We start from the raw sequence: 16,573 nt of genomic DNA, 5'->3' as shown, positions 1-16,573 counted from the left end.
ATTAGAGGCTATAGAGTGAAGATGTAAAGAAGAGGACACAAAAATGGAGTCAGAGGGAATATGGGCAGAGCAACAGCATTATTTGCTACAAGCTTAATTTATGATGATTCCCCTAAATTAGTAATTTCAATCAAAACTTGGAGATTTTATTTTTGTGGACATTCTGATTTTAGTACTTGGAAATAATAGGGAGGAATTGAACCTGATGTGATCATGCATGCCTTTAATCCCAGCCTGAAAGAGACAGAGGCAGGTGGATCTCTCTGTGAGTTTGAGGCCAGTCTGATCTATACAGCTACTTCTGGGACAACCTGGACTACATAGGGAGACCCTATCTAAAAAGAGAAAAATTTTTGCATTCATGAACTTAAACTATTAAACACTACAAGTTGAAATGTTTATATTTTCTAAGTAGCATTTCAAATTATATATGATATAAGAACATTTGTATTTTTTTTAAGATTTATTTATTATATATACAGTGTCTTGCCTGCATATATGCCTGCAGGCCAGAAGAGGGCAGAAGATCTCATTACAGATAGTTATGAGCTACTGTGTGGTTGCTGGGAATTGAACTCAGAATCTCTGGAAGAGCAGCCAGTGCTCTTAACCTCTGAACTACCTCTCCAGCCCCTGAATCTTATTTTTTAAAAACTGCAAAGCATCAGCCAGGTGTTGGTGGCTCATGCCTTTAATCCCAGCACTCGGGAAGCAAAGACAGCGCTATCACTGTGAGTTCGAGGCCAGCCTGGTCTACAGAGTGAGTTCCAGGACAACTTCCAAAGCAATACAGAGAAACCCTGTCTCAAAAAAAAAACACAAAAATTGCAAAGCATCAATGCTAAATAGTTTGCATCTTTAATTTATTGTTTTTGTCTTAGGTAAATGATTTTAAATGTTAAAATTTTAAGTGTGTGTGTGTGTCCACGCACATGTGCATACCATCTTTTCCCTGTGGAGGTCTCAGGACAACTTGCAGAAATTGGTTCTCTACCTTCACTATGGTATTCTGGCATCATACTTAGATCATCAGGCTTTCATTGCAAGCACTTTTACTTACATGAGCTGTCTGGCTATTACCTAGTCTTGCTTTTTGCTTTTGGTTAGGAAAAGTCAGTATCATCCTGTTGTCTCTGATTACATGACTTCTTTAAAAAGAAAACATTCCTTTAATTTTGCTTAATTTGCTAGACTCATAGATTATAGTGGTTCTTGGCTTAATGAAAGGTTATTTTCATAGTTCTTATTTCACTGAGAATTAAGAATACCTTTATACATTCACTATATTGATTTAAAATTGTTAACTGTAGGAACAACAAAGCTATGACAGACCCTTCAAGAAAATATTTAACCAGCAGTAGAGAAAAGCAGCTGAGTTTGAAACAGGCAGAAGAAAATCGAACATCAGGTAAGTTTGGGGTTTTTGTTTGTTTGTTTGTTTTGTTTTATTTTTTTGTTTGTTTGTTTTTTTGTTTTTTGAGACAGGGTTTCTCTGTGTAGCTTTGGAGCCTATCCTGGCACTCAAGTTTTGGTTTTTAATTAAGGTCTTATTTGCTTATATCATAGACTATATTTAAAGCTAGAAAATGAGTGTACAATGTTCAGGGATAGTAGATAATCCAGCATTAGTCATTAACTTATACCCAATAATTGAATAGAGTATTTTAAAGAGGGCTGACAAGATAACTCAGTAGGTAGGAGTTCTTGCCACCAAGACTGGAGATCTTAATTTAATCTCAGTGACTCATGTTGTTGAAAGAGAAAGCTCATTGGAAAGTTATCCTCTGACTTCTGCATGTGTACTCTGGCATACACACACAGACACATACATACACACTCTTAAAAAAATGTAAATAAATAATATAAGGAAAGTTACCCAGGCATAATGGTACACACTCATAGTCCCAGCATCCAGGAGGTAGAAGCAGGAGAATCAGGGGTTCAAAGCTAGCCTCAAGTACATAGTGAGATTGACACCAGCTATGGATACATGAGACTGTTTCTCAAAAAAAAAAAAAAAAAAAAAAAAACCCAGCAACAGGAAGCATCGTGACTCACACCTTTATTTCTAGCACTGGGGAGACAGAGGCAGCCTGTATCTCTGAGTTTGAGATCAACCTGACCTACATTGTAGAATTTAGGCCAGCCAGTGTTACATAGTGAGACTGTGAGTGCACATGTGTCTGTGCTTACATTTTGTTATTTTGTTTTTCTTTTAAAAGTCCAGAATTTAAGGAAGTGTGACACATGCTTTTAATGCCAGCATTTGGGAAGCAGAGGTAGGAGGATCTCTGAGTTCCAGAACAGCTAATGTTACAGAGAGAGATCCTGCCTCAAAACAAACAAATCCAGAATTTACCTTCTTTTTCCTCTATTTCAGTGTGTAGAATTAATTTTTTAGTATTAAAATATGAAGACAATAGACTGAATCAGAGATTACTGTGGTTGAAATTAAGGTTCATCAGTATTGCTCATTATCACTGAGTTTCCTCCAGGAAGAAACATGACCAATATAAGCTTTCTTTCTGAAATACTAATACTTTGACCATTAATAGCACTGTTTTAAGACCCTATTAATAACACTTGTTTGTTTTAAGCAATTACAACCAACCTGCAATTAGCAAAAGGAAATAGTAAATACATAATAAGTGATCTCATTACTATGCAAATTGCTATCTTTAATAAATGGTACAATAATATGTATACTAAAGAATTGTTTTTAAAATAAATTACTGATGATTTACTATCAGTAACTATTAAACTTATTTACCTATGTTTCTGAAGAATTGCTGTAGCAAATGGGAAAATTTAAGAACTTCTGGTATATAAGGCACAAAAAACTAGGCTTTAGAAATCAGACTAAACTCTGAGCTATATACATAGAAGACATGAGTGTAAGAGGGGCACCTCTTGGGAAGAAGGGTTTGGCAGTAGAGGTAAGAGGATGAGAGGGGGAATTGGGAATAAAATTAATTATATGCATGTATAAAAAGAGGGGCTGGAGAGATGGCTCAGAGGTTAAGAGCACTGACTGCTCTTGCAGAGGTCCTGAGTTCAATTCCCAGCAACCACATGGTGGTTCACAACCATCCATTATGCGATCTGGTGCCCTCTTCTGGTGTACAGATATACATGGAAGCAGAATGTTGTGTACATAATAAATAAATAAAATCTTAAAAGAAAAAAAAATCCCTCAAAGAGTAAAAAGGTAGGGTGAAAGGGATTAGAAACTAAAAGAGGACCTTGAACAGTTTGTAGATAGAGGATCACTACTTTGCTATTGTAACTTTCCCTGCAGTATTGATCTTTAATGGGCATGTATTAAGAATAGAGTTAAAAACAAACAGATCCAATTGTAATATTACTAAATGAGTTTGATTGGTAAATTAGGCATTAAGTTTTCTTTCATATTTCTATAGGACTTTTGCCTTTGCAGTCATCCTCATTTTATGGGAGCAGAGCTGGATCTAAGGACTACTCTTCTGGTGGCTCTAACCTAGACAGGTATGCCATAGTTACAGAATTCCAAGTGAAGAAGTTGCAGGACTCTCCCTCTTTAGAATCTTGAGTGATGAAACTGGCTTCTCTTTATACTCTTACCTTAGCTAATACCCTAGTTTAAGCACATCAGAATCTGTTCCAATCATAAACGTCATGACACTTTAGTTAGGAAGTATTCTACAAATATTTTAGTTTTGTCTGTTTTGAAATGTGTCCAACAATAGATAAATTGAGATCTGGAAAGGTTTATATCAATGCTACTCATTGTGACTGACATTATTAGAGTGTTTTGGCCACTGTACTTCCCATCCTCTCAGGGCATGTTTACGTTGTCTTTGTTTCCTATGCTAACTTTCAAATTTAACAAATTTAAAAAAAAACCAAAAAACAAAAAAAACTAAAGCTTCATACAAGTGTCTTTCATTGGAAAAGTTTCTCAGAAATTAAATTTTCAGCCAGGTATGATAGTGCATGTCTGTAAACCCCGGAGGCAGAGAGGAAATAGAATTAGCACAAATTCTGTCTGGCAGTGGTGGCACACGCCTTTAGTCCCAGCGCTCGTGAGGCAGAGGCAGGCGGATCTCTGAGTTTGAGACCAGCCCGGTCTACAAGAGCTAGTTCCAGGACAGCCTCCAACGCCACAGAGAAAACCTGTCTGGAGAGGAAAAAAAAAAAAAAAGAACTAGCACAGATTCAAGGCCGATTTGGTTTACAAAGTGAGTTACAGGTTAGGTATGGCTACATAGCAAGACTCTCTAAAAGTTTGGTTGTGGGGACTAGAGAGATTGCTCAGTAGTTAAGAATACTACAGACTGCTCTTGCAGAAGACCAAAGTCCAATTCCCAGAACCCACATGCTGGTCCACAGCTGTCTATAACTCCAGTTTCAGAAAATCTAACACTTTCTTCTGACCTTCATGAGCACCAATTATGTACATAAATGTGGGGGGACGAGGCGGTCCCAGAAAATTGGACACTATATGAAGCTACTATCTAGAAAAGCCATATGTAAGCCAGGGCAAAACATTCTTACAAAGCTTCCTGGGTTTGGAATGATTGATGTGCTCTTCCTGGGGTTTCCTGTGTAGACAGCAAGGATACAAACCAGTGTTATCTGTTTCTTGTTATTTGAGTTGTATGAAGAATTATGAGGGTTAGTGAGATGGTTTGGTGAGTAAAGGCACTTTCTCCCAAGCCCTTCAACTTTAATTTGATCCCTAGGACCTACCTAGTGGAAAGAGAACTGACTCCTACAGATTGTCCTCTGACCCCCCAAACGAGTTCCATACACACACATGTACATACATTCACACACAATAAATAAATGTTATTTTTAAAAATTAAATAAGAACCTGTAATACAAAATCTTCTGCAAAAGTTAAGGACCAGAAGGAGAAATAGTAACCACTTGGCAAGAAGGAACCATCATAGAATACAGCAGAGTGAGGAAGCAGCAAATGTAAATGCAACCAAGAAACTTAGTTCTGGAATTCCCCATATCATAGAGTACTGTGGGGAAAGAGAAGAATAAATTCAAGGAAAATTGTCAGAGAAATAATGGATAAAAATGCTGAAACTCCTAATATTGAAAAGCTTCAGCAAATTCCAAACAACAGATAATGTTTTAAAGATCCGAGTTGGAGCCAAGTATGGTGGCAAACATTTTTAATCCCAGTAATCTGGAGGCAAAGGCAGGCAGAGCTCCAAATTTGAGGCTATCCTGGTCTAAAAGGCAAGTTCCAAGACAGCCAGGATTACATGGAGAAACCCTATCCTGAAAAACAACAAAACAAAAAAATCCACATGTGTGAAATAGTATTTTAAAGCTACCAGCAAGAAATTAAATATGATATAAAAATAAAGCAGATTGACATTTACAGAGAGAGAAATAGTTAGATGGAACAGAGTAAAGCATAGAAAGCTATATATACAAGTAAATTATAATTCAGGAATACAGACAAAGAATGCTAATTTTATCCAGGATGATGGCACACATTTCAGTCCTGAGTACCCTGTATGGAGAGGTAGGCTGATTTTAGTGAGTTTAAGGCCAGCCTGGTCTACATAGAGTTTAGGCCGGTCACGGATGCATAATGAGACCCTGTCTCAAAAAGAAGAAGGAGGAGGAGGAGGAGGAGGAGGGAGGAGGAAGAAGAAGAAAAGAAGAGAAGAAGAAGAAAAGGCGGCGGCTGGGTGGTGGTGGCACTTCCCTTTAGTTCCATTACTTGGGAGGCAGAGGTGGGTTCAAGGCCAGCCTGGTCTACAAAGCAAGTTCCAGGACAGGCTCTAACACTACAAAGAGAAACCCTTTCTGGGGGAGTGTGGGGGTGGGGGACAAAGAAAAAAAAACATGACAAAACATAAGACTATAAAAGATGGTTTCAGAGAAAAGTTCAATATAAAAAGGTGTTTAACTTCAAGTCCAATTAGGAATGCAAGTTAAGATAGCCACAAAGGCATGTGCTACTATACTTATGAAAATTAGTAGTTATGATGATAAATTATAGAAACGTGAGGAGATGGAAATTTATTCAGGGAAGTAAAAATTGCTTTAACCTTTCTGGAAAACAATCAACAATATTTAAGAAAATTAAAAATACCCCTAATATTTCTACCTCCAAACAAACATTTAGCACCTTTCTTTAAAAGAAAATTAAGAAATCTTTTCTCTGATGTGATTTGAAGTAGTGAAGAGTATACTACTGCCTGAATTTGTCCAAAACTAGGTAAACTAATGTGATATCCATAAAATGTATGAAAATGAATTAAAAAGTGAAACTATATAACCTTTCTCTTGCCATTAATTTGGGTTATGTAGGTTGTAGGTCAAATATTTAAACCTCTTAATCTTTCTGTTTTGTTTTTGTTTCTCTTTATTGGTAATTACTGAATAAATATAAGATATGTTCATAAGACTCTGGTCTTCAGTTTTCTGTAAAGATTACAAACATGACTTTTTCTTTTAAGTGACCATTGTTACTGTTATTTAAGTTTGAGACTGGTTTTTCCTTAGACATTGACTTCTCTGAATCTGATTAAGATAAAAGGTAGCAATGAAAATTTTTATTTATTTATTTATTTATTTGTTTATTTTTAATTATTTTTTATTTTAGGAGTAATGTTTCAAGCCAGACTCCTTCTGCCAAAAGAAGCTTGGGGTTTCTTCCTCAGCCAGCTCCTCTATCTGTTAAAAAACTGAGATGTAACCAGGACTACGCAGGCTGGAACAAACCTAGAGTGCCCCTGTCCTCTCACCAACAGCAGCTGCAGGGGTTGGTAAACTTGCTTTCTTACAGAGTGATTTAACTGAGTTATCCTCCATTTGTTGTGGTATTAATGTAAGAAATGATTCATATTATAGTTGCAAAATTAGAAATTGGGTCACCCGTTAAAGATTTGTCATAGCTATAAACATATTATCTGGTCTCCAGTTTTCAGACCTTGACATTGTGTGTTTCTATCTTTCTGTCTATCTCTCTAATATCATCTTAATGGAGAAGTGAGTATTCTCCTACTCAATATATTTTGGCCTACTGTTCAGGTACTTTCAACCTTTTTTATATATTCTCTCAACACAAAAATGAAATAGTGGTGGTTAATAATAGTGGGTGCTCCAAATTAAACAGAAGTACTTTCCAAAAGTTGCCAGTGTTCTTGACTGCTGAGCCATCACCTCTCAAGGCCCATTTTGGTTTTTGAGATAGGCTTTTGTATAGTCAAAGATGACCTTGAACTCCTGGTCCTCCTGTTTCCAGTTCTCAAATGTTAGAAATATAGGTATGTACCATAACATTTAAGAGTGCTTAGTGAATTTCTTTTGGTGGGGGCAGAGGGATTCGAGACAGGGTTTTTCTCTGTGTAACAGCTCTGGCTGTCCTGGAACTCCCCTGTAGACCAAGCCGGCCTTGAACTCACAAAGATCCACCTGCTGGAACTAAAGGCGTGTGCCATCATTGCCTGGCTATGGATTTCTTTTAGGATGAATTCTTGGCAGAATTGTTAACACTAATGCTAGGATCTAGATCCGGGTCCTTTGGAAGAACAGCCAACACTTTTAAGCACCGAGCATTCTCTTCAATCCCAGCCAACATTCTTGTTTTGTTTTTCCCTTGATTTTTCAAGATAGGGTTTCTTTGTAGCCTTGGCTATGCTTTCTGGAAATCACTCTAGTCCAGGATGGGCTCAAACTCAGATGCGCCTGTCTATGCCTCCCAAGTCGTGGAATTAAAGGCATGCACCACCACTGCCAGGCAGACAGTATTCTTATAATGATTTTACCTGTCCTATTTTGAGGCCATCTTCTCTCTGTGTGTGTCTCTATTGATTTTTTTCTCCTTTTCCTATTGTCCCCTCTTATGTACTTTATTATTCTGGTCTGTGCTAGTCTTTTGATAACCTCATGAATTGCCCATTTTGACACAACAGGTTCCTCCAGTGTTTGTTTCATTCCTGCATAATGTATATACTTATCTAGAAATACATCTTCCTCTTTTTAAGAACTTTTTTAGGAATTGCGGGATTTTAGATTTTATCGGTACTCACAGCCCAAGACTCCTTAAGTGGTAGGGCACATCTAAAAAGAAACTTTGGAAGACTAGAGGATAGCATAAGCTACCTAATTCTATGGTTGGTCACAAATCCTCCAAAACCAGCACACATATACACACTAAGAGAAGTGCAAAGAAATGCATCCTATGCTTCAGCTCTGCTAGGAGACAGATGTTTAATACATATCTAACTGTACAAGCAAACCCTGTAACATTTCTGTAACATTCCTGTTTTCCATTGCCTAAACCAGTGCATGCTCAGAGTTGAGACAAGAGGCTTAAGATATTATATGAAAACTAACATGTAGGATGGGTGATGAAGCACTAGAAAAAGAAAAAAAGTCACTTCCAGAAAGTCCAAGTACTAAGATAAAGCTTCTGCCAAAGTGAAAGGAAAGCAAGTTAGAAAAATAGGAAATATTAATTAAAATATTTCAATTGATATTTTCTCAAAAGCAGCCATGAATTTAACTGAACTAGTGTTTTGTTGTCAGTAAACTTGAAGTAGAACTCTCAAACAAGGCTTTGGAAATAATACAAAAGGCACCATGAGTCAAGAATTTAAAGTATAATAAAAGTCAAAGAACCTGTCTCATTCATTAATAAACAACTGATATGTATATAGGCAGATCAGTAGAATAGAAGAAAAAAATCCTAATTGTTGGAATAAAGAAGCACTTTTAAATTGTATTAAAACAGCAAATTTTGAAAAAAGGTATATTCATTTTTAAATGCATGCAAGAATAAATTGTAATAGAATCAGAGAAACGTGTTAAAAATTTTAAGTCTAGACTAAAGTGGCTCAATGATAATAAACACTTGCTACTCTTGAGAGAACTTGAATTAAGTTCCCAAAACCCTCATCAGCCCCCTTACAACATCCTGTAACTGCAGCTTCAGGGAACCCAATGTCCTCCAAAGGGTGCCTGCACTTGAGAGTACACATACCCAAACATAGACACACATATGTGCGTAATTAAAAATAAAATTTTAAGTCTTTAAACTCTAAAGACATCAGATGTTATGGGTAAATTTCTCTATAACTTTCATGTAGGGAAAGGCTATATAAATTTGGTTCAAAATCAATATTCAACGAGTGATATTTGTGTAATACTAAATTTTGCATAGGCAGGCACCAAAAAAAGCTAGTGAAATACTGGAAGTAAAATTTCACTGCATATAATGATATCTTTACCATACAAAGAACATGATTTGAAGGGAGAGAAAGGTAATAACATAAAATAGTGGAAATGGCTTATTTTAAGTGTGTGTGTTGTAAGGTTATAATACAGTTGTTCTTACAGCAGTTTCTTCAGATCAGCAGTAGCAACAGCTGATGACTTATTAGAAATGCATGTTTCCCTGCACCCCAGTTTTCCATACCTACTGAATAAAAAACTGAGTCCAATAATATGTAGTTTAACAAGCCCTCCAGATGGTTTTGATCCAAAACGGAAAAACCTTTATGCATCCTGAACATATTTCAAACACTTCTTTCCTTTCCAGATTCTCCAATTTGGGAAATACATGCTATATGAATGCTATCTTACAATCTCTGTTTTCACTCCAGTCATTTGCAAATGATTTGCTTAAACAAAGTATCCCATGGAAGAAAATTCCATTCAATACACTTATCAGGTAATGGTAATATATTTGCTAAATAACCTCAGTGATTTTTAAATAATGGGATTGGGGGCAGTTACATTTTTATGTGTCATTGCTAGTAATTAGTCTTTAAAATATGTATGCTACTCAATGTTTTTTAAAATATGCTAACCTATCTCTTTTATTTATCAGACGCTTTGCAAACCTGCTTATTAAGAAAGATATTTCTAATTCAGAAACCAAAAAGGAACTGCTCAAGAAGGTTAAAAATGCTATTTCAGCTACTGCAGAGAGATTCTCCGGCTATATGCAAAATGTGAGTGTTAGTTTTAAATGTTTTAGATATAAAAAATCCAAACTAGCTTTGACCTAAATTTTATTTTAAAATGTTATTTGTGTAATATGGTCACCTTGAATGGTAAAACCTAAGGAGTTACAGTAACTTTTAATATGATTCTTCTATGCATTTTATCCTTTTTGGTTTTTTTGTTCATTTTACTTTGTTTTGTTTTGGAAACAGTGTCTCATGTAACTCAAGCCAGACTTAACCATGATATATGTATGTATGTATAGCCAATAATGACTTTGGAGTTCTGGTCCTCCTGCCTCCGCCTCCCAGCTGTTAGTATTACAGGTGCTACCACCATGTCTGGCTTATGTAGTATTTCAGATTGAACCCAGAGCTTTGTGTATGCTAGCCAAGTTCTCTGCCAAATGACCTACATCCTCAGCACCCCTACTTTTTTTGAAACAGTTTCATACTGTGTAGCCTAGGCTGCTCTACGGCTCTCCTCCTTCCCTTCTCCTGGTCTAGCTTTAGCATACTTAATTTATACATGCAAGTTGCCAGTGAAAAATAACTGAAAAAAATGTCTTTTTTAAACAAACAATTGTTTATTTATGGTTACACAATTGAATAGTTAAGTTAGAGACTGAAAGATGGTTCAGCAGTTAAGAGTACTCTTGCTGCTCTTAAAGGGGGGGACCCAAATTTTGTTCCCAGAACCCATATCAACTCAGCAACTGCCTATAACCTTAGCTCCAGGGGATCCAACACCCCTAGCTATAAGTGCTGGCTTACATTTCGTTCATATGCATATAACCCCTTCCACATACACAGAAACTATTACTTGTTTTACTTTTAGTTTTTCTTGATTTGTTAAGGTTTCTTAATAGTCGGCTGTGTTTGGTCAAGATGAGTTTTTTTTTGTTTTGTTTTGTTTTTGTTTTTTTTTTTTTGTTTTTTTTGTTTTTTTTACTTGTTTTCTTGTTACTGTTTGTTTGTGAGCGGGGAGTTGGTGCTGGGTTTTGAACCCTAGGACTCAAACATGCTAGGCAATTAATTGCTCTTCCACTGAGCTAAATCTCTAAACTTGTGTTTATTCAAAAGCTTAAGTACTCCAAATCCTTATCAGAGTAAGACTGACCCAATTCAGTATCTTTTGGCTTCTAGGTGCTTCAGTTGTATAAACCACAGTTTGATATAATGACAAGAAATGATGTACTCTGATGATAGATATTATCATCTTTTTAGGATGCTCACGAATTTTTAAGCCAGTGTTTAGATCAGCTGAAAGAGGATATGGAAAAACTGAATAAAACTTGGAAGACAGAACCTATCCTTGGAGAAGAAAATTCACCAGATGCTTCGGCCACTAAAGTGTTCACTTGCCCTGTTATTACAAACTTGGAGTTTGAGGTTCAGCACTCCATTATCTGTAAAGCGTATGTAATCTCTAAGCAAAATTTTTTTTTCCCTTTTTAGTCCTTTATAGCAAGTGACTAAAACTTTCCTTGTCACGTATCAAAACTTATTTTTTGATTCCTTTCTTTCCCTTAGGGAAAATACAAACCCACAAATTCTACTATTTTTTTTTTTTCTTTCGGTCTTTCAGTTCTTTTGGATTTGGATTCTTGAAACAAAGTCTTACTGTGTAGCCCAGGCTGGCCTAGACTTGACATCTTCCTATCTCATCTCCCAAGTACTGGCTAAATCATACAGGCATGATTTACCACACCTTTCTTTTCTTTTTATAACAATGCTTGATGAGGTAATAGCCAAAGATAATTTAAATAGTTTTTGATACACTTTTTGTTCTTTGTCTCATGAGACAATGTATCACCATGTAGACCAGGCTGGCCTTGAACTAACAAATCTGTCAGCTTCTCTTGCAAGTCCTGAGATTAAAGACATGAGTCACACAACCAGCTATAATACACTTTTGTCTTAACTCGGTATTGAATGGTTAATTAATTGGTGGGTTGCTTTTTGAAAGTCTCTCTCTATGTTGCCCTGGCTGGACTTGAGTTTCTATATAGACCACACTGGCCTCAAACTCACAAATAGCCTTCTAACTCTGCCTCCTGAGTGCCGGAATTAAAGTGTGCACCACCATACCTGGCTGATTTAAATGCAGTATGTTACCTTATATTCAGTATGTTATCTTAGCCTCAAATTTGTGATCCTCCTATCTCAGCCCTTTTTGGTTTTTCAAGACAGGGTTTCTCTATGTAACTGTCCTGGAATTTACTCTGTAGACCAAGCTAGCCTCAGAACTCCCAGATACCTGCCTGCCTCTGTCTCCCAAGTGCTGGATTAAAGGTGTGTGCTATCACTGTCTGGCCTGTTTTACCCTCTTTAAGTGCTAGAGTTATAGGTGTGAGCCACCATACCTGGCTGGAAACCATTTTTTTTGTTGTTGTTGTTTAATTATCTTGTTAAGATTTATTTATTTTATTTCATGTATATGAATATTTTGCCTGCATATATGTATGTGCCAAGGTCAGAGAAGAGTATCACATCCTCTATAATTAGAGTGTAGATGGTTGTAAACTACTATGTGGGTGGTAGGAACAAAACCTGAGTTCTGTGTAAGAACTGAGCCCAGTCTTCAGCCATTAGAAACAAGTTTTTAAAGTGTAATTGTAGGTCAGTGCTCTTCAATTGTCTTTTCAGCACTTTTAACATTATTCAACTTTGAGCCACAGTAACTTTCTGCCACTATTAAAGACCAGGAATATCAAAATATATTTTGGTAAGTGCCTCTCACAGGCAGGATTCTAAGGTGATCTTTATCTTTGTATAATTCCATATCCTTGCATGTGTATAAACTCCATGGTGACGGTGAGTTTTCACTCCTCTGAATGATGAGACTTTATCTGGCTACAGAAACTTTGCTAATATTCAAGACTACTAATCTTACCCTTGAATTATTATTGTTATTATTATTACTGTTATTTTTTATAAGAGATAATCTATATGGGCCAGAACAAATTACAATAGTCTTTTAAATCTGGGTCTAGAGGTAGAAATAGAGGACATTTTAGTGGAAGTCAGAGAGATGTGCTTCTGTATGGAAGAAAATTATAAAGTTTGTAATATGTGGCCTAGAGAGATGGCTTGCTCAGAGATTCAGAGCACTCGCTGCTCTTCCAGAGGTCCTAAGTTCAATTCCCAGCAACCACATTGTGGCTCACAACCATGTATAATGAGAGCTGGTGCCCTTTACTGACCTGCAGGCATGCATACAGACAGAATACTGAATATATAATAAATCTGTAAAAGAAAATTGTATTATGCTATTCTTGTATGTTGAGCCATAACCTTTTTAGGGGAAGAAGGTACCAAGTATAGTTTTTTATCTGTATGTAATTTTTATATGTATGTATATATGTGTATATATAACAAGTATGAATTTTTATAGTCCCAATTTGACACTAATCTCCTTTCATCCTTACAGATGTGGAGAGACTATTCCCAAAAGAGAACAGTTTAATGATCTCTCCATTGACCTTCCTCGGAGGAAAAAACCTCTCCCTCCTCGTTCAATTCAAGATTCTCTTGATCTTTTCTTTAGGGTAATATCTTTGATATATTTATATAGCTCATTTTTATATTTAATAGATAATTATGTTTGGAGTTGAGGTTTTTCAAGGCAGAGTTTTGACTATAAATTATTTGCAGGGAAAAGGAATGAAAATGTTTATAAATTTTGATAAACTTGATTAAAGCTGCTAAAGAAGACAACTGACTTCCTAAATAGATTGAATGTTTAGCTAAATAATGATTGTTTTAAGCAACCTTTAAAGTTGTTTCTTACTTGTATGAATATGAATGCAAAGCATTTGTAATGACCTTTGGTCAAATTTGACAGCATGAATTAAACTTAGAGATACAATATGAGTTGTTATGAGAGACTTTAGGGAGTTGTGTGACAGACCTTAGAACTAGTAGGACTTTACTAAGATTCTTCTTCATCTGTATTTATGGTCCTTGTTTTGTTGTAGCAAATTGGGAGGGTTTTCTTCCTATAGCTTAATAAAAATTCTGTTCTTTAAGTGATACTGTTCAGCTTCATCAACAGATAGCTACTCTGTCTCTTTGTTGTTGTTTTACTCATTCTCTACTATTCTTGTTATTATCGTACACTGAAGATTTTTCTGTGTATCTTTATCCCCTCTTTTTAAGGATTTCTTGTTTCAGTTTTCTCTAGGTAATGATATCCACCCCAAACTTTGGTCCTTTTAGAGCAGTTGTTCTTAGTGGGCTGTCACCAGAAGATTGAGTTCCATTGTAAGAAAGGGGTAGAGTTACACCTAACAGACCAGGAACTCCGCCTAACCTGAAGGTGATCTTATCTCTGCTATAGCCAACTGTTAAAATCTGGATATACTCTTGGCAGCGGTTCTTGTGTATCCATGGGGAAAATTTGAGTCTGCTTCATTAGAGTCTAGTTACTATCATAAAGTAGAGATGTTTCCTTGGTTAAAAAAAAAAAAGAAATTAGGAATTCTGAAAATAGGAGACATGATATCATAAATAACTATTTTAAAGATTAGGTCTTAATTTGGTAATTCTGTGCTTCCAAACACAGCATTTAAACTGGTTCAGAGTTGTCATTCCACTGAACTAGTGAGACTAAAGATTATTTGCATTTAGTGAGTTAATGCCAATTCAACTTCATCCTTATTTTTCTCTCTTATCTTTATATAGGCAGAAGAACTTGAGTATTCCTGTGAAAAGTGTGGTGGAAAGTGTGCTCTTGTCCGACACAAATTTAACAGGCTACCCAGGTAAATTTGACTGCCTTTTTAAAAGCATATATCCCGAAACCACTGGCGATATGGTTTAGAAATATACAGTGTTTACCAACTATGCACACAGCCCTGGATTTGATTCCTAAACTCAATAAACAAGCAAACAGACTTCACATTATGAATTCATAAAGATCAGGAATGGTTGTGTAGAAAAGGAAGAGGGGCTGTAAAGAGACTTTATCTATCTCAGTCCTATTAAACCAGTTTCTCTCTGCCTGCTGTGTCCTGGCAGCTGCTTATGAAATAACCATTTAGGAACTGAATATGTATTTATAATTGTTTGGCCATTGACTTAGGCTTTTTATAGGCTAGCTCTCTCTTAATTATTAGCCCATTACTATTAATTAATCTATGTATCACCATGTGATTTCTTTGGCTTACTGGTCATCTCCCGGCCTTTTGACTCACCAGTGACTTCATGCAGTGGCTACATGCATCTGTTCCTTGTCTTTCTTTTTTCTGCCTCTTAGTTTGGAATTCCTGCCTAGCTAAATTCTGCCTGTCTGTTGGCCGGGACAGCTTTATTCATCAACTAATCAGAGGAACACATAGAAACCGCATACAGAGGACATCGTCCATCAGGGGACTGGAGAAACAACTCAATAGTTAGAAGCATTGGCTAACTAAGCTCTTGCAGTGGACCTGGGTTCATTTCCTAGCATCCATTTGATGGCTTACAACTGTCTGTAACTTCATTTCCAAGAGAACCAATATACCTAGGTATACATGCAGACAAAACACCCATACACATAAAAATTAAAATATAGAGGATAAAAGAGAATTTGGAATACTGTAGAGAAAGTGGTCTTTGAGTCTCAAGAAGATAACAAAAAGAGGACGCAGTTAGTAACACTGGCTCTAGAGTTTTTTTTTTGTTTGTTTGTTTGTTGTTTTATTTTTTATCATTGTTTTATTTGAATTAGAAACAAAATTGATTTACATGACAATCCCAGTTCCCTTCTCCCTCCTGTCCTCCCCTGCCACACCACAACTAAAGCCCTACGTATCATATATCTTTTCTTCTATTCTTCTGCTGACTCAACCTTTCTGCTCCCTCATGACCTCTGCATTCTTCCTCTTCCCTTATCATTCTTGCAGCTCCCTCCCCCCTCTTCCCATGCTCTCAATTTGCTCAGGGGATCTTGACCCTTTCCCCTTCTCCAGGGGACCATGTGTATCTCTCTTAGGGTCCTCCTTGTTTACTACTTTCTCTTGCAGTGTGGTTTGTAGGCCGGTAATTTTACTCTGTGTCTAAAATCCACATATGAGTGAGTACATATCATGTTTGTCTTTTTGTGATTGGGTTACTTCACTCAGAATGGTTTCTTCTAGTTCCATCCATTTTCCTGCAAATTTCAAGATTCCATTATTTTTTTCTGCTGAGTAGTACTCCATTGTGTAAATGTACCACATTTTCTCTATCCATTCTTCGGTTGAGGGGCAAGATAAAATGGCAGCCAACAGACTGCGAAAAGGTATTCACCAACCCCACATCTGACAGAGGGTTGATCTCCAAAATATACAAAGAACTCAAGAAGCTAGTCCCCCAAACAACAAATAACCCAATTAAAAAGTGGGGTACAGAACTAAATAGACAATTCTCAATAGAGGAATCTAAAATGGCTGAAAGACTCATAAGAAAATGTTGAACATCCTTTGCCATCAGGGAAATGCAAATCAAAACAACTCTGAGATACCATCTTACTCCTATCAGAATGGCCAAAATCAAAAACACCAATGACAGTTCATGTTGGACAGGATGTGGAGAAAGGAGAACACTTCTCCACTGCTGGTGGGAGTGCCAACTTATACAGCCACTTTGGA

General features: G+C 36.5%; 1 protein-coding gene across 2 annotated transcripts in view; it reads left to right on the top strand.

The window, feature by feature from the left end:
* The window catches only part of Usp37 (ubiquitin specific peptidase 37), a 66,969-nt gene that overhangs the window by 23,127 nt on the left and 27,269 nt on the right, over nt 1-16,573 (top strand). For both annotated transcript variants that reach the window (XM_027397218.2, XM_027397217.2), the window contains exons 9-16: nt 1,311-1,408; nt 3,420-3,504; nt 6,614-6,772; nt 9,554-9,685; nt 9,845-9,968; nt 11,187-11,377; nt 13,393-13,510; nt 14,646-14,725. In XM_027397218.2, coding sequence (XP_027253019.1) covers nt 1,311-1,408; nt 3,420-3,504; nt 6,614-6,772; nt 9,554-9,685; nt 9,845-9,968; nt 11,187-11,377; nt 13,393-13,510; nt 14,646-14,725 — 987 coding nt within the window. The remainder of the gene's footprint in view (nt 1-1,310; nt 1,409-3,419; nt 3,505-6,613; nt 6,773-9,553; nt 9,686-9,844; nt 9,969-11,186; nt 11,378-13,392; nt 13,511-14,645; nt 14,726-16,573) is intronic.

This window comes from Cricetulus griseus, chromosome 2 (genome assembly GCF_003668045.3).
Source record: "Cricetulus griseus strain 17A/GY chromosome 2, alternate assembly CriGri-PICRH-1.0, whole genome shotgun sequence".
NCBI lineage: Eukaryota > Metazoa > Chordata > Mammalia > Rodentia > Cricetidae > Cricetulus > Cricetulus griseus.
The sequence above is the reverse complement of the archived record's forward strand: the minus strand, read 5'-3'. Positions and strand labels throughout refer to the sequence as shown.